At 38.5% G+C, this 22,043-nt stretch overlaps 6 protein-coding genes and 1 pseudogene across 7 annotated transcripts; 2 read left to right on the top strand and 5 right to left on the bottom strand.

The window, feature by feature from the left end:
- Positions 1 to 16: 16 nt before the first annotated feature.
- On the bottom strand, positions 17 to 1,057 carry LOC110418688 (uncharacterized). Its single transcript, XM_021431482.1, has 2 exons — positions 299 to 1,057; positions 17 to 152 (listed from the first exon to the last, which is right to left on the bottom strand). Exons 1-2 carry the CDS (start codon positions 992 to 994, stop codon positions 27 to 29), a joined length of 822 nt encoding a protein of 273 aa, XP_021287157.1. The 5' UTR covers positions 995 to 1,057; the 3' UTR covers positions 17 to 26.
- Positions 1,058 to 1,484: 427 nt separating this feature from the next.
- On the top strand, positions 1,485 to 3,396 carry LOC110418689 (Transcriptional coactivator/pterin dehydratase). Its single transcript, XM_021431483.1, has 3 exons — positions 1,485 to 1,921; positions 2,729 to 2,921; positions 3,081 to 3,396. The coding sequence occupies exons 1-3, from the start codon at positions 1,550 to 1,552 to the stop codon at positions 3,170 to 3,172; spliced, it is 657 nt and encodes a 218-aa protein (XP_021287158.1). The 5' UTR covers positions 1,485 to 1,549; the 3' UTR covers positions 3,173 to 3,396.
- A 1,065-nt stretch (positions 3,397 to 4,461) lies between these two features.
- Positions 4,462 to 6,941, top strand: FSD2 (Fe superoxide dismutase 2). The gene is made up of 9 exons (XM_021431077.1): positions 4,462 to 4,682; positions 4,762 to 4,808; positions 5,036 to 5,110; positions 5,404 to 5,592; positions 5,666 to 5,837; positions 5,936 to 6,054; positions 6,204 to 6,230; positions 6,356 to 6,379; positions 6,497 to 6,941. Exons 1-9 carry the CDS (start codon positions 4,625 to 4,627, stop codon positions 6,707 to 6,709), a joined length of 924 nt encoding a protein of 307 aa, XP_021286752.1. The 5' UTR covers positions 4,462 to 4,624; the 3' UTR covers positions 6,710 to 6,941.
- A 31-nt stretch (positions 6,942 to 6,972) lies between these two features.
- Positions 6,973 to 9,793, bottom strand: LOC110418497 (cell division cycle 20.5, cofactor of APC complex-like). The gene is made up of 8 exons (XM_021431241.2): positions 9,669 to 9,793; positions 9,409 to 9,507; positions 8,949 to 9,140; positions 8,469 to 8,735; positions 8,266 to 8,368; positions 7,855 to 8,171; positions 7,406 to 7,567; positions 6,973 to 7,318 (listed from the first exon to the last, which is right to left on the bottom strand). The coding sequence occupies exons 1-8, from the start codon at positions 9,756 to 9,758 to the stop codon at positions 7,175 to 7,177; spliced, it is 1,374 nt and encodes a 457-aa protein (XP_021286916.1). The 5' UTR covers positions 9,759 to 9,793; the 3' UTR covers positions 6,973 to 7,174.
- A 714-nt stretch (positions 9,794 to 10,507) lies between these two features.
- LOC149527105 (peroxidase 60-like) lies at positions 10,508 to 11,672 on the bottom strand (annotated as a pseudogene).
- A 309-nt stretch (positions 11,673 to 11,981) lies between these two features.
- On the bottom strand, positions 11,982 to 16,050 carry FRI (FRIGIDA-like protein). Its single transcript, XM_021431449.2, has 3 exons — positions 14,828 to 16,050; positions 13,348 to 13,523; positions 11,982 to 13,256 (listed from the first exon to the last, which is right to left on the bottom strand). The coding sequence occupies exons 1-3, from the start codon at positions 15,822 to 15,824 to the stop codon at positions 12,411 to 12,413; spliced, it is 2,019 nt and encodes a 672-aa protein (XP_021287124.1). The 5' UTR covers positions 15,825 to 16,050; the 3' UTR covers positions 11,982 to 12,410.
- A 432-nt stretch (positions 16,051 to 16,482) lies between these two features.
- Positions 16,483 to 21,895, bottom strand: ERD1 (Clp ATPase). 2 transcript variants are annotated; one of them, XM_021430832.2, is made up of 12 exons: positions 21,095 to 21,895; positions 20,560 to 20,720; positions 20,231 to 20,460; positions 19,984 to 20,092; positions 19,777 to 19,907; positions 19,291 to 19,416; positions 18,923 to 19,204; positions 18,744 to 18,847; positions 18,340 to 18,634; positions 17,701 to 17,934; positions 17,285 to 17,518; positions 16,483 to 16,978 (listed from the first exon to the last, which is right to left on the bottom strand). In XM_021430832.2, the coding sequence occupies exons 1-12, from the start codon at positions 21,739 to 21,741 to the stop codon at positions 16,667 to 16,669; spliced, it is 2,865 nt and encodes a 954-aa protein (XP_021286507.1). In that variant the 5' UTR covers positions 21,742 to 21,895; the 3' UTR covers positions 16,483 to 16,666. The 2 variants fall into 2 exon arrangements, with proteins under 2 accessions (XP_021286507.1, XP_021286508.1); XM_021430833.2 differs by having other exon boundaries at positions 19,291 to 19,392.
- Between the last annotated feature and the right edge of the window lie 148 nt (positions 21,896 to 22,043).

The following is a 22,043-nucleotide window of genomic DNA, read 5'->3' as shown; positions in this document are numbered from 1 at the left end:
ATTCTGCTGTACTAGCCGTGCGGTACCTAATTTGCTGAATGTGCATCAATACTGCTATTCTGATGGGGAGACCGGTCCTGGACTTGGCAGTTCAAAAGCATGCATTGCCTCCTACACCTTGCACTATCTTTTAGAGCTATGTCCTCGTATATCTGCACTACAAGATAAAGTAATTAATGAGTTTAATGTTTAAGTTTTAAATAGTCTAAAGTTTGTTCAAGATACACAGCATCAAATTTTCATTGAAATTCGGGGGAAAACAAGATAAATCATGACAGATTGAAAGATATTGCAGAACCTTCTTGTCTTTACGGGGCAATTTGCACCACATCTGGCTCAGTCTTTTGCTTGCTTCACCAAAGGAAGAACACTTAACCGAACCCCAACTGGCCATTACAAAGAAAATATAGGAACTGCATGGTCTAACAGGACAACTACGTCTTTGCAGCAGCTTCTCTAATACAATATCTCCCATCTCTCTCTTTTTTTTCTTCCGTTTCATTGTCATACTCATGCAAGACCTTAAATCCCTGCATTCCTTCCTAGAAATCCGAGGAAAATACCTCACCTGAGATATAGCCCCACTCCTTAGCCTTGTCATTATAGCCCTTCTCGTTGTTGTATCAGGCTTTGCCGTCCTTTCAGTCTTAATCCCATGATTCTCAACCATCGATGGCTCTGAATCTACAATCTCATTTTCTATCTCCTGAGTACTTTTGGGAGTCACGTAGGAAGAGAAACTTGATTTCTGACAAGAGACATCATTCTCCAGGGAATTCAAACTCGGAAAGTGAAAGTTGCTCTCATTCTTGGACAAACATTTGTTATGGACATTGAATTTGACAGAGAAGTGCAAATTCCCCGTGTCACCCTCAACCTGAATGGTGTCTCCACTGAGAAATCCGGACAACTGCAAAGGCATGGAAGACATTGGAGTTGATGGGGGAGTTACTGTTTTTTGTGAGATTTCTTGCGAATGAAAGTCCGCAGCCATTACAGAGGAATTCCAAATATTGCTTGAACTTTAATTGAGAGAAGGACAAAAGAGAATAAAGATTGTGTCGTGATTGATTAGGATAAGGCCGTTTGATTACTAATAGTAGCAATGTTGTTTCAAGTAAAGAATTGCAGCCGTTGGCCTTTTCGCGGGCACAAATAAAAGGGGTGGTAATTGGTAATCGTTGGGTCATGAGTGTAATGGGAACGGCAAAATAAAGACAAGAAAAGGTTTTTTCTTTTTTGGTATATTTTTTATTTTAAGACATAAACCATTGTATTCCAACTTCGAACCACTTTTGAGCCAGTTGATTGATCAAATTTGGAGTGTAGTGATTGGCCAAGGGGGGGACAGAAAAAACAATTTGTGCTAGAAAGCAAAAGAGATGGGTCCCCAAAGCCACGATGATGAATAACCCCAGCCAATAGCGTAATGAATGGTTCCGAACCGGTTTGATGGTTGTCGGTTCGACCTTCAGTGTCAACCACTTGATAAGCCCGCAAAGACAAAGCTCCTCGTTATCAGCTCCCACTACCACACGCCCAACTCCTCATGGCCTCCACCGCCACACACCTCTCTCTCACTCTTCTCCTCCCTCGCCTCTCTTCTCCATGTCATCACCACCACCACCGGCACCAACACCACCATCTAGTCACCAAGTTTTCCTTTCCAACTCGGAGTCAACTCGCGATCCGAACTCGGGCTATGGGCACTGACTTCTTGGGTGATTTTGGGGCCAGAGACCCTTTCCCGGCAGAACTAGAGAGTGGGTTTGGGGAGAAAGTGTTGGGAAATGGTGACACAGAGCATAAGATTCTTATTCCTAAAACCTCAGCTCTCTCTCTTGCTAGGCAAAACTGTTCTCCTGTTTCTCCTTTGCAGGCTCCCATGTCAGTCGATGATGCTAAGGCTCTAATGAAGAAGGTGATTTTTCAAGTAACCCTATGCTCTTTGTTCCAATATTAATTGTTACAAAAGCTTATGATGACAATGTTTATGAATTGAGGTTAATGGGATTGAATTATTTTGCTCTAGTTTCTAGGAAATGGAGCTTCACTGCGCTAATTTCGGTGTATCTTTGTGTTTGGCGATAACAGAACTCTTAAACTTTCCGACTTCCTAGGCCCAAGTTTTATGTCTTTAAACTGTGGAAAGGTAGAACTTCGGGACTTAGTTTTGTTTCTCTGTTGGATGTTGATGTTTGCCTTGATGATATTTTAGCGGTCCCTTCCCCACCCTTCAAATTAGAAGCAATTTTTGTTCTTCATCATTTAGCAAGGGAAGAATTTTTAGGCAATATTACGTTTTAGAAATTCAAAATTTAGGCTGTGGAAATATCATAATTGATGCACCCTTGTGGTTGCTAGATTGCTATAGGTTTTATGTTTTATTAGATTGTTACTGACAGGGCGCAATGTTTCTCTATTTTGTCAAGTTTTATCCATGTTCAAGCCTAGGAAGTCTATATTTTGTAAAGTTCTGTCCATGTGCCAGTGTCTAAGAATTCAATTACATGATTTTTCTCACTGAGATAGATCCTTTTAAAGCAAGTGTATGCCAGGGGATGAAGGAAAAATAGTAGTGATAACATCTTGTAGAAGTACTTTTAGTTGTTGTGATGTAGTGGTTATTCTTAGTTACCTATCTGCAAATCTGCATTTGAAAACCTGTGTGTCAAAGTGGTATATTTCTGAGTATTCCTGTTGAAAATGTGCCTTTTTGCTTTTGTAGGTTGTTGGTTGGAGGCTGTTGGATGAAGAAGGGGGACTTAAACTGCACTGTTTGTGGAAATTGAGAGATTTCAAATGTGGCGTTGAACTGATCAATAGGATTTGTAAGGTTATAGAAGCCACTGGGCATTTTCCTAATCTCCACTTGGAAGAGCCAAATCAAGTCAGAGCTGAGCTGTGGAGTGCTTCCATTGGTAAACTTTCCAACTTAGCATTTTTCCTCTTGTTGCCTGCAAAAGTCACCCCCTCACAGGCATTGCAATATGCATTTTTATTCTGCAGCTACATAGGAGTGGTTTGTGCCATGATCCTTTTAATCAGGCTTACAGGAAGTGTTTGTTTTGGAATTGCAGGAGGCCTGAGCATGAATGACTTCATTGTGGCTTCCAAGATAGATGAAATAAAAACATCAGATCTTGCTCCCCATAAAAGAATTTGGGCTTAATTGAAGCACCGTTTTCCCTTCTTCAGCATATGCTGGATTATTGCTGACTATGAGCACACCGTTGCAACTCCATCAGAAGAAACACTCACGTTACTGCTATGCAGTTGGTGGGAGATTCAACATTTTTTGTTATATACTTCTACCCATCTTTCTTCAGCTTGTGTGTATGGATCGTTTGTTGATTTTATTGCCAATCATTAAAGATCAGTTTTAAACCCTTCAAATCTTATCCTTTACTTGACTTTATGGCCTGGTTTGAAGGAGGGATTGTATGAACTACTGGCCGTACTCCATGATCTTCGTGCCATGGCACTAGGGAGAACTGAACATATTGTCGCAAAATTAATACTGTTGGAAGATAGAACAAACAATACAGCGCTGTGAATGGAGATCAAACATAAATGAACAGTGCTGAAATCTTGGCTGCCTTGCCTACCACAAATATGTCTGTCATGGGTAACCATGATAGCATGCTAATATTTTTTCTGATATATGTTGCGTACTGAAATTAAAAGTTTCTGTATAGTTTAAAACTTTCAATTTCCAATTTGTGTTTGAGGTCTCCAAATCAAATTTAAGAGGGAAGATGAATTGATAAGATTAAAGCAAAAAAAATCTCTTATAGTGTTATGGTTACATTGCATTTATCTAGTGCCAATTGCATTGCGGTTACATTGCAAAACACAAATTTTTTCACATTAAACTAATACTTAGGATTTCAATTCAAATTTCACCTCACTCATTCTTATATATCTTCATTGTCTTGTAAATATGATAGTTATAATTAACATAATAATTTTAAAAAAATTTAAAAAAATTTTTATTTTTTATTGTGTTCAATTAAATTTACATATTTTTTAAATTAAATAAATTTTTATAATTAATGATTTATTAATTATTATTAATTAAAATATTATTTATTATTTTTATATAAAAATATAAAAAATATTAAAATATCATGTCATCAATAATATATCAACATATCATATCAACACGAATTAATGTAAATAGTAAATAATGTTTTGATTAATTTGATTAATATTAAAATTATAAAAATTTAATTAAATTTAATAAAAAATAAAATTTTCTTTAAATTTTTTAAAAAATTTAAAAACACTTTTTAAAATGTTACCTCATTTCAAACATAGATCAACACTGAATCGACTGGGATAGTTGGATCGTACATATGGTACTACGTTGTACACTATGTACTGCTCAAAACAGAGATAGGAGCACGAGCATGTCCGAGACACCATGACAAGAAGTATAGTTAGAAGTATAGTTAGACACCATGACAAGACGGAGAGACGCATCTGACGTGGCGGCCATTTAATGGCATAAACTGCCGATGTGGCAGTTAAACACAGCCCTTCCCACCTCTTTTTAAATGTCCCACATCTACCGGTTGCCTTGTCCAAGATTTCCAAAAATTCCGACAAGCCTACTCGAGGAATGGCGGCAGCTGCTTCCATGGCTACTTCACTTACGTTCCCGTTACTTCCCTCCCAAGGTTGCTCTTACTTTATCATCGTTAGCCGCTCGTTGTCTGTTTAATCCTTCTTATTTATTTTGGGTAATTGCAAAAGCAGGGCTTCGTGGACCGTCTACTAGCTGGTTGCCATGTACAATACCCCAGGTTTTGCTTCCGTATTTTTTTGCTGCACCTTCCCTTTCATCTGTTCTATTGTTCAGAGGAATTCGGCTTATGAAAATGGGTTGTGGAGAGTGTAGTGTACTAAGGCTGTTCGATGAAATGTTTCAAAGTTTTATAGAGTTTTTCTAGCTTTTCAAGCAGATGCATTACGCTAGAAGTCATTTGTTTTCTCCCATTTTCTTAGCCAAAACTCAATTTGTTTGTTGCAGAGGCGCTTTTCGAGGAAGGTTGCTTCTAATTTGATAACGGCAAAGTTCGAGCTGAAGCCTCCTCCATATCCGCTGGTAAAAATTCAAAAATTTCTTTTTACTTTTGGTATCGTTTTTAATTGAAATATTTTTTGTTGCAAACTCAAAATGCAATCTTTTAGAGTTAGTTTGCATTCGTAATAATTGGGTATAAGAAAGCAAAAGAGACCCTATTGCTAAGCTTGTTGCCAGAAACATAATATGTTACTTTGTTTCGACAAATCTACAACATTTGCTAATGTTCATGTGCCAGGTTAAATGAGAAGAAATCAAAAGAAATAAACACATGCTAACAGAGTTGAAATTTTGTTATTTGTTCATATGCCCAGAATGCATTGGAACCACATATGAGCCGAGAAACCCTGGAGTATCATTGGGGAAAGCACCATAGAACCTATGTGGAGAACCTAAACAAGCAAATTGCAGGAACAGAGCTAGAAGGGTTGCCCTTGGAAGACATTATAATTGTTTCATACAACAAGGGTGATATACTCCCTGCCTTTAACAATGCCGGACAGGTATGTCACACGCATTAGTAAATCTAAAATTGCATATTATATTTGTCTTTTAAATTTTATGATCTGTTTGCAGGCCTGGAACCATGACTTCTTCTGGGAATCAATGAAACCAGGTGGTGGAGGAAAACCATTTGGAGATCTTCTAGATCTGATTGAAAGAGATTTTGGGTCTTTCGAACAATTCATCCAAGAGTTCAAGTCTGCTGCAGCTACTCAATTTGGTTCTGGCTGGGCATGGCTTGCATGTGGGTACCACTTAGCATGGCATCTTTACTTAATTCCCGTTAATATCTCAAGGTCTTAGCAAAATTTGGACCGTAATGTGTCTATCTTTTTTATCCAGACAAAGCCAATAGGCTTGATGTGGAAAATGCGATCAATCCTTGGCCATCAGAGAAGGACAAAAAGCTTGTAGTTGTAAAAAGTCCAAATGCCGTGAATCCCCTTGTTTGGGACTACTTCGTGAGTACATTCCTTGCTGCACACTTGTAATTCATGTTTCAAGCATAATGTACAATTTGATTTTTGCGATGGTAGAAAGCAATCTACTCACACTATAATATTTGTTAGTTCTATACATCTAATATATATCATCTGTTGATTTTCTGCAGCCACTGCTCACTATTGATGTCTGGGAGGTAATCAATGTTTTAACTATTTTTGCTGATTGGTGTATTTGAATTATTCCCAAATTCTTCCTTTTAAGAATTATTCTTATCAACCAATACTAATTCCATTGGTGGGATTTGCTTTGTGTCAACAGCATGCTTATTACCTTGACTTCCAGGTAAGTTTCATGAGTTGTAATTTGCTTTTCTTTGTGTGATTATGAGGCTATTTATTGTTTCTAACGAAATGTTGTCAAGTGAGTCTAAAAACTTTGTAATATTTATTCCTCTGCTAGAACCGACGACCGGATTACATTTCAATGTTCATGGAGAAGCTAGTATCTTGGGAAGCAGTTAGTGCTAGACTTGAAAAAGCAAAGGCTCTAGCTGCAGAGAGAGAAATGGAAGAAGAGAGGAGGAAAAAAGAGGAAGAAGAGGAGAAACACACTGACGATGAAGCTGTAGAGATGTACTTAGATAATGACACTGATGATTCCGAGGCTGAATAGATTTAGATTAATATACCTTGATGTGATTATCTCTTCATTGTATCTTCGGAAGTGAGAAAGAGGTTTTTTTTGCACGTCAAAGAGAGATCCTTTTGTTCTTTTCAGTTTTGTTTGTATCCATACCTGGACAGCTGAATTTTGATACGTGAATATTCAGCCGTCAGATGTAGAAATGAAGTGGTGTATCAATAAAGTCCTATAACTTCCAGAAAATGAAGTGCTTTTAAGCAAATCTTCTGCACAATGGATAAAATGGGCAAGTGATATATTGTTTTCATCAATATTCTCTGTTGCATACTTGCACGAACTAATTTCCTTCGTAAGAGCAGTAAAAGTTACAACCCAATATATCCAGTGAGTTTGAGAGGAAGAAAATTGGTAAGCATCCTCTGAATATCTATACAATAACCGAATAAATTACAGAGAAGGATACTAGCATGTTGTGAAGGATTGCTCCACATGCTATTATCTTATTAGAGTCGTCCTCAAAGACAAAAGACCTTGAAGATCTGTAAACGATAAACTTCCAGTAGTAGGGGGTCCAAAAACATCCCAAAAGCGAAGAGTCTCATCAGCCTCAGCAGATACCACAGTTACTCCATCAGGACTCTACAGCAAAGAAACAAGGGAAACTTATATTGTCATGTATTTTGCAATATTGTACTGGGTCTAGAATTTAAGTTTGAATAGTTGAACCTGGCATAGGTTGATAATTCTGGAACTGTGATTCCCTAACTCCCCCACTTTGGTCATGGAAGGGTACCTCCACAGGCATAGTTTGTTTTGATTCTCACTTGTGCTGTAGCCATGGCCACTTAATATCTCCTTGTGATGTCTGTTCCACTCCAGCCCACAAATCTGCTCATTTACATCAAATTACCCATACTCAAACCAGAAGACCAAATATTAACTGGTAGGTAGTAAATGAATGCATTTCCACAAAGCATATTTGCAGTTTTAATCTTAGAACAACACCAGCTTAGCAAATTATATAAATTAATTCTTCTTAATACTTAACAGTTTGCAACTTAGGTTTATAGGAAATTTGCAAATACAAAGGTTTTTTGGTGAAAAAAAATTGGAAAATAGAGTAAGGAAATTGAGTTCTAAATTTATGCGAATGTAAAATACAATATAAGATTTACCTGTGCTTTTGTTTCTATGCTGTTAATGCAGGTTCCTTTTTGTGTGTTCCATATCTTAATACATCCATCACTCAGGCCTCCTCCAGAGGCAAGAACATTATGCTGATAGGGGCACCATGCAAGGGCCTTGACTGCAGCACAATGATCACTGAGTCGATGTAAATATTTGGATGAACTCATTTTGGAAGCTTCCCAAATGTATAACAGATTTTCATTGCCTCCAGTTGCCAACATATTGCCTTCAGTTGACCATTTCAAGCCGCACACTTCATCAGTGTGTTTTCTAATGCAGGAAGCCAAATTGTTCACTGCTCTAACTGCAAAAGAGAGCGTACATGAGAGAAATTTCTCTAAACTGTTAAAATATTTTCCTAACTAGAGTCTAGAGGTGAAAGGATTTGATTCAAATACCATCATGGTTGATAATGGATTTGTCGCGGCTTCCTGATGTTAAAATGTGGCCATTCCATGCAGTGGATGCTATCCTTCCACTATGACCTTGAAGGCTTCTAATCTGTATGTAAAACAGATACTAATGATGCTTCTGAGCAACCTTTTAAGGTCCTTAAAACAATAAAACTGATCCCAAAAGAGAAGAGAGAGTAGAGCTATACAAGTTTAAAAGACTCAGCATCCCAGAGCTGAAGGTTGGAGCACATATATCCAACCGCTAGAGTTTTGGCATCCTCGGACCAGTTTACACTTGTAGGACAATCATTCCCACGAACGTGCAACAACTTGTGTACACTCTGGTCCTTCGAGTTCCATAAGTACAGTTCCCGACCCAAAGCAACAGCAAGAATGTTGTTTTTACCCCAACTCATGACGTTCACGTAGTAGTCATTTCTAATCCCTGGTGCATCCAAAATCCTCTTTGTCCCCTGCACGCAAATTCCACTTATCACATTATCTGAACAATGAACAGTATAAGCTTCCTTCCTACTTACAGACATGAATAACAAACAAGAAGCAGGCCCTTCATTTCATTCGGACTTCCCAAGTTTATCACCGTCAATTCGATTCCATATATTGTTTAGAGGATAAATTTTTTGCTACTCACAAGAATCCAAAATACAAAAACAGGGCATGAGTACCTTGGGGATGCATCGATAATGAGTCCTTTTGCCATCATTGTCAAGTATCGCTGCCTCCTCCTGTCTCATCTCATCAACAAAACGAATAGACTTTCTACTCGATTTTGGGCTTCCTCTGAAAACCATAATCCTAGATGGTCTCTCTTCGGAATCTAAAGACAGATGCTCAATCAGCTTCTGTCGATAAACTTGCTGCCAGCAATCGACAGAAAAATAAGAAACAAACTCTCAGTTTCCTCATCTCAAGATTTTCACCTTGTCCAAATCAAATTCCGGTCACAAGGCGAAAAACCACAAGGAGACAATCCAAAACCAAGTGAAACACAAGAATCAAGATATTCTTTTGAAATGATTTGAAGTATATCAATATGGCAAAAACATGAGAAAACCAAAATGGAAATTTCCACGAAGTTCAGAACCCAAGAAACTATAAATTGGAAGGAAACATAATGAAACGTACATTGCATTTTGAAGTGTTGAACTCTTTGGTCCTATTGGTCAACAAACTGTGGGCTTTATCAAGATTCATCAAACTTCTGTTGGGTAAAAAGCGATCCCCCTTTGCAAAAACCCAAAAGTAAGAACAAATAACAAGAAAGTAGTAATTAACTAATACTGCTTATAAAACATTCAATGAAAAACAGAGAAGAACAGTACAAAATGGGTGTTTCTTGATAGAAAAAAGGAGAAAAAAAAATAAAAGGGAAAGATCATTGGTACCGGAAAATCGTATTCAGTGGGACTGTCATGGAGTCGTCTTGGAGAGTACCAATCCGATTCAAGGAGTTTCCACGTGGCGCTCTGATCCATTTTGAGGTCCCAAAATACTCTGGAGTCTTTGCTCTCTTTAGAAAGCAAGAAAAGAAGGAATTACAGCAGAGTGGAACAGGGGAGGCCTTAATATCTGTCTCCCGCCAAAAGGGCCAACCGTTGTACTTGTTCAAAGATAGGATCGAATCCAAACCCATAGGGTATTTTGAAAAAATGGGTTGGATTACTAACCTCTAGTCCAAACCCATGTTATTGGGTTTTCCTGGCCTACCGTTCTATGACCAGAGAAAGTGCAGTCCAAGTCTCAGGACTGGCGATAGCAGAATTGCGCCAATCACGACCATTAAGCCCGGATAGTGTTATAACTCTAGAAACATTGCACTTCAACGGATAAATGGCTACTATTTATGTTTTGCCCAAGGATAGTTACATGTTGTTTCAGATTTTTTCTTTCCAAGCATCACCTTTCTAAAAATTCAACGGTAGATGATTTGTCATTCTATTTTCCTAAGAAATTCTTTTGCCAGTTGCGATCGATTCTTCCCAAATCCCACAGCCATCTTCAATGCACAAATGTAAAGGCTAATTTGTAAAAAATGATGAGCATAAAAGAAAAACTGGGACATTACATATTTAATATTTCAATGTTGAAAACTGAGGATCACCTTTCAACTTTTATTGCATACAATGAAGTATAAGAACAAAAACAATTGCCAGGAACCAATCATATTCAGACTTGCAGTAAATAAGAAAACAAAGTCGCAGCTCGCATGCAAAGCTTCTTTCACCTATACGAACGCTGGCTTTTTTTGTTCGGGGTAGGGGGTGCTTGTCAGTGGCCCTACAATATCTTCTAACTCAATTGCTCCAAGTTTAACCGTAGCAGCACCGAATCTGATAAGGAAATCAAGGGAATCTGCTATGTTTCTCACAATGGCCCTTGTATCGATTTAATGCCAGCTCTTGATCCATTCGGAGAATGCCTTTATGAACCAGCACTGCTTGTAGTATGAAATATCGATAAGGTGTAGTCTCAACGGAAATGGATCAAGGTCAGCTTCTGTTGCTGTATCACGGCGACACCTGAATTTCAGCGATTTCAGGAGGAAACGATCCATGGCTAGATCAGGATGCTTAAAATTGTAAAGACGACCTTTGATGTGAGATCAATGCGTGACCCCAATAGTGTGAGCTCCTACAGACAGCTCAAAATTGCATGAAAGTTTGGGGAAAAAATTGGCCATTGAAATATTATAAGTGACGACTTTTAAATAGATGAAGAAGCATATCAGTCGTAGTTAGGCCATTTTTTCGCAAATAACAAAACGGTATCAGACACTGATGCTGACGGAGGAGGAGACTCTGCATTTTAGGTTGAAGAGACTAAACTATCCCTCCTCCCCGTCTGCACTTCATATCTTCCTGCACCACTCTGCAATGTAGTTGTTTGATACAAATTTTCTCAACTGCAGCCTTTGCTTCATCTATGATGTTATTATAGATGTCTTCTGAGGAGAAGACCTCCCGAGGAGGATGTTATTTCCTAGATCATCGTTTATCTTTTATATAATAAACAATGATACATGCTTCAGTATAAACTATATTTTGTTTTAAGAGGAAGTAAATGAAAAGGAAGGAAACTGTTAAACTTGGCGTGCATAGAAGCTTGTTTACCACCCATCATGACGTCCATGCTGCTTGCTTCATGAATTTTGCATGGATGAGAAAAAGTTTTAATCTTACAGACGGAGATTCAAATGCTTTCTACTTACATTGACAGGGCAATCATGGAACTGTGAAGTTCCAACACCAGCCACTATGACCTCAACATCTGCTATTTCACATTTTCCTCTGTAAAATCCTTCCTACAATCAATCCACCATGGCAGAAGCCTTCCAAATCGGCAAGGATAAGCCCCAGCCCAAGTGTGACCACAGCCGCCTTGACTTTCATTTTAGTATTAAGAGTCTCTACTATATAGTATGGAGGCATCCCTCTTTCATCAGATAAGAAAGGAAAAGAGGAGACTTTCTACTTCTTCGTTTCTCTCTACCAGATAGTAACACTGAATGGAAACGCAGATCATCCATGCTAATTGTCATATCTAATGTGTAGTTGCGGTTGTTTATATAAGTTTTACAGTTTGGTGCATCTATTGTTTGGAGCATTGTTATACTACTACACACATTAAACACTGCGAGTTTGATATTCATTACTATACGTACGGGTAATTATTTCCTTAGCTTGGCTCGTTTATGATGCTTATGACTTATCTCTGTCAAATTGGTTTCATTGCAAAAATTTAAGATACGTTGACATGTAACAACCAGCCTGAACCGGGCAGGGCCTAATATATCAATATACAACCTCGTACACAAAAGTTAAAGGCATACCCTTTAAAAAGAAGACACCCCAACCACATTTGTGGCCTCTGCTGTGATAATAGTGCAGCAGAAGAACAAAAGGGCAATGACTATTTTAACTTGAGAGAATGGCCTATTAAAACTGAAATAAATTGACTTCAACGCGATCATATAAACAGCTGAAACCTGATGAAGCACCTGAAAATTTTGCAGGTGCTATAGGTACCCTCCTGGTTCAAAAAGAAACACATGGAAGGCTTCACCTTCTCCCTCTTATCTAACTCTGCATTAAGTAAAGTCAAGGAAACAACCCGGTACCATTAATTCATTAAAACATATAGGAAGAATGACGGACAGGCACTACGTTTTGCAAACTGCCAGTCCTGTGAGAGCTACCACTATAGGTCTCACTTTCCACAACAGAATCAACAAACCGATATAGATCTGCTGTTGTCCTATCACTAGCACCAGAAGATGGAAAATCGGGCAGACCAACAAAGCCTTCTATAGACGGTGATGTCCCAAACAAACCACCAAACCTCATGGATGCAGATTGCCGAACAGAGCCTTGGCGCCATCCATATGGCAGATCACTGCTACTCCCAGCCTTATCAACTCCCATATCTCCATGAGCCACAGAATAAGAACCTGCTAAAAGGCCACCTATGCCTGTCACCATACTGCTGCTCCCAACACCACCGATTCCTGCCATGTGGCCGACTCCATTTTCAGGATAAGAACCTACAGTTGATCCATGTGGCACAGATGAGGCAGCAGGATAATTGCTAACATGACCAGAAATACCATTGTCCATAGTTTTTGCCACCAAACCATCATATGACCTCATGCCATCTGCAAGAGTAGCAGTTCGTTGCTCATGCAACCCATTGACATGAGAAGATTTCGGCAAGGGTGACCCTTTAGCTGTAAACCGTGGACGTTTCATTTCTTGACTCTTAGCCTTACTTGAGGATCCTGTTTCATCCAGTTTTCTCTTTGGCATGATTTTCTTGTCATCGATCCTTTTTTGTAGCTCAGCATTTTCTTCTTCCAACTTGACTATCTTCTCTTCAATTTGCCATGCACCAAGAAGCTTTGTCACATCACTACTGCGATGTTCCAAATACTGGACTATCGTTTTCAGAGCATCTAATTGATTTTCATTAGCCTTTTTCTGTAAAAAGCCATAAAAAAATAAATGCAATATTCCAGAATGATAAACAAAGTAAGACCATAGTGTGACAGCAGGTCAAAGAGGACCATACCAGTGCCACAGGAGAATTTTGTGCTTCCTGTCTTGCCTTCTTGAATGCTTTTGTAGACTCTTGCAAGAATAAAGTCAAAATTGTCTTAAGGGAGAATTTATCCTCAAGACCAAAGATGGAAGCAACATCAACAGCTTCAACATACATTCCATTTTTGGCCATACCTTCTATGATATCTGTAGCAGACAAAAGCATCATACATAAGACTCAAGAATTAAAGCAATGAACAAGCCCACTGTAACCCCAACCTTCAATGAGAAAAATATAATAAGTTCATCATAGCCTTGATATTATAAACCAATGGATGTCTGAGGCAGAGCACATCTCATTCAAAAAGTTCATGACAGTCTTTTGAAATGTTTCTTTTTGCCATTTCCACAAAGACCATAACACAATAAGAAATAGCCCTTAGGCACACAACCCTGCCCCTCCCTCAGTATCATGAAACTCTCTTCAACAAGTTTCAAAAAAGGAATTCTTACCCCATACAATGGAGAATTGATGAGCACAGACAAGTTTACAAAACCTAATCTAGATGCAGCGAGAATGCCTCTTTATCTGGATCACATGACTTGGTAAAATCCACCACTTCTTCCATCCTCTTCCATTTGATCTCAGTACTTATGAATGTAACTTCTAGTATCAACCATTAAACGAGAATCCTAAATTGGCAGCTAACTTCCTCCAAACAACCAATATTCTTTATCTTTTAAAATAATAAGCAATTTGCTATGGCACCATTCACTTGTTGACAGACTAAAATTTACCTATATTTCCCTTTCTACACTGGGTTCAGCAACTGACCTTCTAGCTATATCAAGTAAGACCAAAGACCATCTCAATGCTTGAGTAATTTACTTATCTAAGGCAGGAATATAACAAAATCCTTGGCTAATTCAAAGCTAAGCGAGCTAATATCCAAAGAAGGCTGCTAAAGCAAATCAGAGATTAATCAAGAAAAGCTACACTTCATTTTCCCACAGTTCTTGTTACCAAAAAGACATATCAAACCACCCTCCGTTAAGCATGCCACTATTTCAGCTATAGGCTGAGTTGCTAAGCAACAAATAAACAACTCAATATTGACTTCCTTACTAATTGTTATATTGATGCATGGTAGCATATAAACTCATTTGTGGAACTCCACTCCACTACTAGTCTATAGGATTATAATCTTACCTGTAAACTGAAGAAAAGTGATAACCACAAAGAAAATGAAGTTAAATATCATGAATTGGATGGTTAAAAAAGCCTAGGATTAGGAAATAAGAGAAAGCCTAAAAACCATGGCAAATTTTGAATAGCTCAAACAGATCTAGGCCTTTATACTGGAAAACTAATGGCAGGCATCAAAATACTTGTTTAACTATATAACTTTAATGACACCCTATACTCATTATAAAATTTGTAACATCCAACAAAATCACAAATTTATAAACAATTCATATAATGTAAGCTAAGAAACCCAAAATGCAATTACCTGGCATTTTAACAGGAAGCACATGAGAGCCCTTCAAAGCATCCGCAATGGCCCTGAGATTACACAACCGCAACAAATTCCCCAAATCCTCACTCCGGAAGGCTTTCGGAATCCCAAAACAAGCAACGTAAAGCAACAAACCCCTAGCATCAACTTCACTTGCCCTAGCCAAACCACCCTCACTAATCAATCTCTTTCGCCACGCTAGGGCTCCTTTCTCCGCTTCCAACTTAATGTCCGCCGCAATCTGAACCTCACCTTTGCCGCGAAAACCTCCCATCATCAAAAGAAAAAACTCGAGGACCAAAACCGAAGCTTGCCTTGCCGGTATCATGGGCGAGTCCTTGGTATAAGCCTTTATTCCTTGTAAAAAGAACCTCCCAATGCAATCCAAAACCAATTTGGCGGGTTTTGGGGCAAGCGTTAGAGCTGCAGGGACTTCTTCTCGAAGCTTCGAAACGTTTGATAAATGGGCCGCAATGTATTTACGTAGTCCTTTGCTGCACATCATCTCGCAGAGGCTTTGGATTTCGGAACGCGAGGATTTCGAAGGAGTCGTCTCGGGTCCTTGTTTTTCCGTTTTATTATCAGTTTCCGTCGATTTCGCAGGAGGCTGGGTTTCAATCTTTGGGCGTTGTTCTTTTTGTGGTTCATTGAATTTGGAGTCGATGGCTTGGTTGATGAAATCAAGGTGTTCTTTTAATTCTTCAAATCTGCATTTGAAAGCGTGGATTACGGAGGAGAGGGTGGCGAGGTCGTTGATGGATTTTAAGAATTGGGGTTCTTTTTGTTGTTGTTGTTGTTCTTCTTCTTCTTCTTGTGGTTGTTGCTGTTGTTCGTTTTGTTCTGGTTCGACTTTGACAACCGCTAACGGTTCTGGAATGGGCTCACGTGGTGGTATGGACGGCGGTGATTGAAGGGGTTCTTGCTTGATGGAGGCTAGGATGGTGGCGGGGGCATTGAGTTTGAGGAAAGGCACGGAAGGCTTGGCGGCCATGAGATTAATAAGAAGCCAACGTCTGAGATTCTGATGAGTTCCCGGCGAACAGAGGGTATTCGCAATTGAACGAAGAAGCCAAATGGGATTCCACACACCGTTAACCGGTTATTATAGTACCCTTTTTTCCACAATTTCTTTTTCTTATATATCAATTTTCTTTTTTGGGGGTTTTCACTTGGCAGAGTTTACTTCGCTGTTGTCTCGTAAGCGGAGCGTTATAAGTACCGATTAAAATCGTAAAAAAAATAATATTACAATCTTTGATTTACAAAAAAAATTTATTAAAAATGCATTAATTTTTAAAATTACTTATATGTATAAAAACATAAATTTAATACACTTGCATGATTTTTTATATAAATTTTTATATTTTGAAATTTGATACTAGCTTGCCATATCCATATATTAAATTACTAAAATTATATACCTTTTACTAATCCCAGGGGAAATCATTTTGTTGGTTTTTTTTTTACTGTAATCAAAGAACCACAACTTTTGAACATAAATAATTCCATGTTATTATTTTGAGTTGTAATCGTAAAATGCATACACTCTAATTCTAATGAATGCATATGTATTGTTATTTTATAATCAATTATAAAATCATTTATTGCTTGATAAGGAAAATTGAAGAAATTCACCATGGGAGAGGGGGAAAATGAAATACCACACTGGTATTGTTTGAACTTTGAAACAACAGTTTGCCGAATTAACTTCAAAGCTTTACTTATATACAATTGAATAAATTAATGTTACCCTAAACTACCAAAAAGATAATTCCTATACTATTTACACGTATAAGGTTACATCGTGAAATTATATACTACTGGAATAAGCAACTAGAAGATGGATGCGGTATCAGACAAGCTGATGTTCCGATCTGATTGAATAGTAACAATGGGGTTTCCTGAAGCATCCAGATCAATCACAGCCGTTTCACCGGGTCTGTAATCTCCGGCCAGGAGTGCTTCACTCAAGGGATCTTCAACTATTGAGGTAACTGCCCTCCTAAGGGGCCGTGCACCAAAGGTCTGGTCATAGCCTTGTTCACAGATTAGATCCTTGATTGACTCAGACACCTCCAAACCAATTCCAAGAGACATGATCCTTGCCTTCACCTCTTGCAACATCAGATTTACAATCTCAAGCATCTGAACAGAAAAAAAAAAAAAAAAACAGACAGACATCACCGAGGCTTTTTAGTATTGCATCATCCTAGATGAACAGACTTTCGGCCTTGAATTACATCTCTCTCTCTCTCTCACTCATTCTAACTCTCACTACTTTTTCAAATTTGAAATATATAGCTTGTAAAAATACTCGGGACCCTAACTGAAAATTTTGCAGAAAGAGGTTAATTCAGACCTAGATTCTGGGGACAAAATAAATATAGAAGGAACTCCCAAGAGATGAAGGAAAGATGTAATTGTTTAACGAATCAACAGAAAGTTACAAACCTGAGCTTTCTCAAGAGACCGAAATACAACTACTTCATCAATCCTGTTGAGTAACTCCGGACGAAAATATGCCTTCAGTTCTTCCATTACCAGAGCCTTCATTCCGGTGTATGAAGTTGATTTGTCATCCTCAAGCAAGAAACCAATGGAGCCACGTCTACCCTTTGCTATGGCAGAAGAACCCACATTGGAAGTCATCACCACCAAAGCATTCTTGAAAGATACTCTTCGACCCTGCTCAACAGAATATCGAACAAGAGGCACAGATGATCAACTAAATATCAATCCAAGCTATTGAATCTCAAGACTTCATACAGATGATAATTATTTATTTTTAAACATCTCAAGCGAAAAGCAACATCATTATTTTCATAAATACCAGCATATTAGCCAAGTGCACTTCACAACAAACAAACCTGAGAATCTGTAAGGTGGCCATCTTCAAACAATTGGAGAAGGATATTGAATATATCTGGATGAGCTTTCTCTATTTCATCAAGCAATACCAATGTGAATGGTCGTCTCCTAATAGCTTCTGTAAGCATACCACCCTCTTCATAACCTACATAACCTGGGGGTGATCCTATTAATTTACTCACTGTATGCCGCTCCATATATTCACTCATGTCCAATCTAAGCATGGCATCCTCCTGCAATAATGGCATTAAAAGACATAAAGAGATCGGTAAGATTAAGCAGGTGTTAGAAGACTTGGGCAAGAGACATTCACCAAAAAACAAACCTTTGCACATATGGCGCTCAACTATTTATTAACAAGGGAAGAAAAACCATGATTCAAGAAGAACTCTCTTCCCTTTTTCCTTTCAGTCATACTGATAAATTATAATGAAAGACAAGAAGAAAATTAACAGAAAAGGGATGAAAGGAAAATATAGGGGCCCGATAAACGACCCACGTAGGCAAAATTTTGCCAGAAATGAAATTTCAGTATTTTCTAATAAGTCTAATCATACAAAAAACTTTTCTACTTAAAGGCTATACTTTAAAACTGATTTCAAGGAGGGAAATGCATGAATGATAGCATGAAGCCTTACCGACCCAAAATAGCACGCTGCTAAAGCTTTAGTTAATTCAGTTTTGCCAACCCCAGTTGGACCACAGAAGATCATTGCAGCAATTGGTCTATCAGGATCCTTCAGGCCAACCCGGGATCTCTTAACAGCTCGAGAAATGGCAGCAACAGCCTCATCCTGACCAATAACTCTTTTCTTAAGCTGCTCATCAAGACCTAGTAGAAGCACTCTTTCGTCTGCAGTGATCTGCTGCACTGGGATCCCTGACCAAACTGAAGCAATGGCTGCAATTTCTTCAGGTCCCACCATTATAGGTCTGAAAGAATCACCACAAGAAATTTAGTTAGAAACCAGGCAGAGCCTAGAGGACCAAGAACCTAATAAATTTATCCTTCAACATGACTCCAGAAAAACTAAAAGCTTACTCATCATCATCTGAAGTGGGAGGCAAAGGGAATTCTAAAAGGAGTTCACTAGAATCATCCTCATTGGAAGCGCCATCATCATGTTTCAACCTATTGGCCATAACCTAATCATGGTACCCAAAGGAGGTCAACACCAAATTAAAAAAAACTACAAGTACATCATAAGAAAAAGATATTACCACTTCATGCATGGCTTGAACAGTTCTGATCTCTTGCCAATAATCATTTGGTGCTTTTGAGAGAATACCAGTTTCTTGCTCTCTTTTCCTCTTAAATGCCTCAATACGAGCTCTACTTCCAGCCTCATCAATGAGATCAATTGCTTTATCCGGAAGATACCTGTCAGGAATGTATCTTGCTGACAGGTATACAGCAGCATTTATTGCTTCCAGAGTGTATCTGCAGTGGTGATGGAACTCGTATTTCTCACGCAAGCCAAGCAGTATCCTAACTGCATCCTCCTATAAGTAATGACATCAAATCCAAATAAGAGAAGAGGGTAATAAACAATAAGGTACTTATGGAATAGATTGTGCTTCAAAAGAACCTGGCTTGGCTCATTAATCCACACTGGCTGGAATCTTCGTGCTAATGCTTTATCCTTTTCAAATTGGGTCCTATATTCCCCTATAGTCGTTGATGCGATACACTGCAGGCAAAATAATAGCAAGGCCTGATCAAAAATGGACAAAAAGGGCTTCATTGATGGGCAGAGCTTAGTCCTCAAAAGGGCACATATTATGGTATGACAACAATAATAAAAAGAAATGCAGCAACTGTACTAATATCTTAAGGCAGCCCCTGAATTGGTCCTTCTATGGACTAGGAATCTTTCAAGAAAAATTTCAATGAGCTGAAATTTCTCAAGCTTGGACTTCTACCTTTTCTCTCTTTGCTCCCTCTCTATAAGCAAAATATCAATGCTGTTATTATTTAATTTCTAAATTTCATCTTCAACGACTGTTGTAACAGCATGCCTATGTTTTTGGCATTTCAGGTTCTCTACAAAAAGGACGATATGAAAAACAGTTACCTGTAATTCACCCCTCCCAAGTGCAGGCTTCAATAGATTGGCAATGTCAAGACCAGATCCCTTGTTTCCTCGGCCAACTGTACCAGATCCAATAAGTGTGTGGACTTCATCAATAAAAAGAATGACATCACCTGCAGAACAAGTACATCAAGTATGAGTAACAATAAAATATACTTCAGCTTCCCAAAAAGCAATCATTGTGGGCACCTGATTTTATTGTCTCACTTAGTAGAGCAGTAACACGTGCCTCTAATTCTCCCCTCTCCTTCGCACCAGCCATCAATAGTCCTATGTCCAAGGACATTATTTTTTTATTCTGTGCACAGAAAGAGCAATAAAGCCAATTAAATTTGAAGATATGCCCTTGCAAAAAGTACGAATATTGGCATTTAGATGGAGTAAAAAAGAACTAGCTATACTATCTAGAACTTCAATCACTTGTGAAGAGACAGACCAAGAGAAATGAAGGAGTTTCTGCCTCTGCAATACTAATTGCAAGTCCTTCAGCAATGGCTGTTTTTCCAACCCCACTTTCACCCAGAAGAATAGGGTTATTCTTGGTCCTGCGACAAAGTATCTGAACAACTCTTTGAACTTCAGTCTCTCTGCCAATAACAGGATCAATGAGTCCTTCAATTGCACGAGCTGTAAGATCCACGCAGAATTGTGCCAAAGCACTGTTCCCTAACAATCACATGTGAGATACAAAGCATTATCCTCTGTTGTTCTAATAAGAATTTAGAAAGAAAAAAATAAAAGAGGAGGATCAGATCAAATTTCTACCTCTTGCCTTGTTAGTGGATCTCAAAACAGTGGCATTACCAGAAAGAGATTTTTCACGCATCCTTTTTGATGGCACTGAAGGTTCACTACCATCTTTTGCAAGCTCCCCTTGCAGTCTGGTGACTGCTGCATCTGCCAAATGATTCAGATCTGCTCCCAATCTGAGATTGTCAATACAAAATTAATGACATAAAAGATGCACGATGCAATGACTTAGAATGGTATGAACTGTGCTTAACCACCAAAGACATCTTCATTCATAAAAAATCTAACGTAAAAGTCCAATGTTAAATTTCTTTTCCTGTTTGCATGACTACATACATTGCAAAGCGAAAGCACTTAACATCACCGTAAAATATCATAACGAAACAATATATATCATGCTTCCTCAGCAAGGTTCTGAATTAACTACCTAATAAGTTCAAATATCAGATAATTAAAAACAAAACAAGACAACCCAAGTTCATGTTCTACAAAAATGTTCCAGCAGCAAAAAGGAAACAATTTTCTTATTAAAAAAAATACAAAAAGTTACCTTTTAAGGACCCGACCAGCACTTCCATCATCAACAGTAAGCAGGCCAATAGCAATATGTTCAGGTGCAATAAAATTATACCCCATAGTTCTCGAATACTCCACAGCAGCCTCAAAAACCCGTTTCGTGCTAATCGAAAACGGCACATCCGTTGAAGAAACAATAGACCCTTCTTGTTTACCCGACCCAGAACCCGTATCCTCACCCGAATCAGGATTACTACTTTGCCAAATGCTACGAACAGCCTCACGAGCCTTATCAATTTTTATGCCCGACCCCAAAAAACCATTGGGGTCGCGATCTTCACCAATCAATCCCAGCAAAAGATGCTGGGTAAAAACCATGTCTTTGCCTAGAGATTTGGCTTCTCTCTGAGAAAGGATCACGGCTTTAATTGCTCGTTCTGTGAAACGCTCGAAAACTGCAGAAATATGAAGGGGTTTTCTTCTTTTACGAGAATGGGAGTGTTTAACGCGAACAAAGTTATTGTAACGCGAGATTGAGAGGCCAAAACAAGAAGAATTCGAAGAAGAAATTGAATTATTGTTATTTGGGTGGAACTGGAAGGGCAAACGTGGAGGTGATGAAGGATGGGAAAATAGGCAACGTGAGTGTATCGGTAGAGAGGAAGAACATAAAACTTCCATGTTTTCTGGGGCCAAAATTGCGTGCTTAGTTTTTTTTTTTTCTCTCTCTCTCTTTTTCAGTTACCAAGTTTCATTAATGATGTAAGGAAAAGAAGGAAGGAGAAAATATAGGCTGAGTTTGAGTCGATGTCCAATATGAAGGATATTTTTTGGGTGGGCTGTCGGGTGAAGGAAGAAAAGAGAGGTAGAAGAAAGGAATGGAGTAGAAGAGTTGGATTGACACGTCAAGCCACCACCCTCTTTGTTGCGTTGTGACCCAAGAACAAAAATCTCTTTTAAAATGTGAGGAAAAAGAACCTCCA

The sequence above is a fragment of the Theobroma umbraticum genome, unplaced genomic scaffold (genome assembly GCF_002168275.2).
Source record: "Theobroma umbraticum cultivar Fairchild unplaced genomic scaffold, ASM216827v3 scaffold_50.0, whole genome shotgun sequence".
Classification (NCBI taxonomy): Eukaryota; Viridiplantae; Streptophyta; class Magnoliopsida; order Malvales; family Malvaceae; genus Theobroma; species Theobroma umbraticum.
This window is presented reverse-complemented; position numbering and strand designations above follow the sequence as displayed.

What these genes read in the sequence shown, in the direction of transcription:
- FSD2 (XM_021431077.1), top strand. Translation starts at nt 4,625, where the DNA reads ATGGCGGCAGCTGCTTCCATGGCTACTTCACTTACGTTCCCGTTACTT. An exon ending in CCCTTGTTTGGGACTACTTC is followed by an intron (nt 6,055 to 6,203) that starts GTGAGTACATTC and finishes GATTTTCTGCAG; the next exon opens with CCACTGCTCACTATTGATGT. An exon ending in CTTATTACCTTGACTTCCAG is followed by an intron (nt 6,380 to 6,496) that starts GTAAGTTTCATG and finishes TTCCTCTGCTAG; the next exon opens with AACCGACGACCGGATTACAT.
- LOC110418688 (XM_021431482.1), bottom strand. Translation starts at nt 994, where the DNA reads ATGGCTGCGGACTTTCATTCGCAAGAAATCTCACAAAAAACAGTAACT. An exon ending in TGCCCCGTAAAGACAAGAAG is followed by an intron (nt 153 to 298) that starts GTTCTGCAATAT and finishes CTTGTAGTGCAG; the next exon opens with ATATACGAGGACATAGCTCT.
- LOC110418689 (XM_021431483.1), top strand. Translation starts at nt 1,550, where the DNA reads ATGGCCTCCACCGCCACACACCTCTCTCTCACTCTTCTCCTCCCTCGC. An exon ending in CTAAGGCTCTAATGAAGAAG is followed by an intron (nt 1,922 to 2,728) that starts GTGATTTTTCAA and finishes TTGCTTTTGTAG; the next exon opens with GTTGTTGGTTGGAGGCTGTT. An exon ending in GCTGTGGAGTGCTTCCATTG is followed by an intron (nt 2,922 to 3,080) that starts GTAAACTTTCCA and finishes TTGGAATTGCAG; the next exon opens with GAGGCCTGAGCATGAATGAC.
- LOC110418497 (XM_021431241.2), bottom strand. Translation starts at nt 9,758, where the DNA reads ATGGATCAGAGCGCCACGTGGAAACTCCTTGAATCGGATTGGTACTCT. An exon ending in TCAACACTTCAAAATGCAAT is followed by an intron (nt 9,141 to 9,408) that starts GTACGTTTCATT and finishes GATTGCTGGCAG; the next exon opens with CAAGTTTATCGACAGAAGCT. An exon ending in ATTATCGATGCATCCCCAAG is followed by an intron (nt 8,736 to 8,948) that starts GTACTCATGCCC and finishes ATTTGCGTGCAG; the next exon opens with GGGACAAAGAGGATTTTGGA.
- ERD1 (XM_021430832.2), bottom strand. Translation starts at nt 21,741, where the DNA reads ATGGAAGTTTTATGTTCTTCCTCTCTACCGATACACTCACGTTGCCTA. An exon ending in AAGTGAGACAATAAAATCAG is followed by an intron (nt 19,908 to 19,983) that starts GTGCCCACAATG and finishes CTTGTTCTGCAG; the next exon opens with GTGATGTCATTCTTTTTATT. An exon ending in GCCACCTTACAGATTCTCAG is followed by an intron (nt 17,519 to 17,700) that starts GTTTGTTTGTTG and finishes TCTGTTGAGCAG; the next exon opens with GGTCGAAGAGTATCTTTCAA.
- FRI (XM_021431449.2), bottom strand. Translation starts at nt 15,824, where the DNA reads ATGGCCGCCAAGCCTTCCGTGCCTTTCCTCAAACTCAATGCCCCCGCC. An exon ending in GCTTCCTGTTAAAATGCCAG is followed by an intron (nt 13,524 to 14,827) that starts GTAATTGCATTT and finishes TGTCTGCTACAG; the next exon opens with ATATCATAGAAGGTATGGCC. An exon ending in AAAATTCTCCTGTGGCACTG is followed by an intron (nt 13,257 to 13,347) that starts GTATGGTCCTCT and finishes GGCTTTTTACAG; the next exon opens with AAAAAGGCTAATGAAAATCA.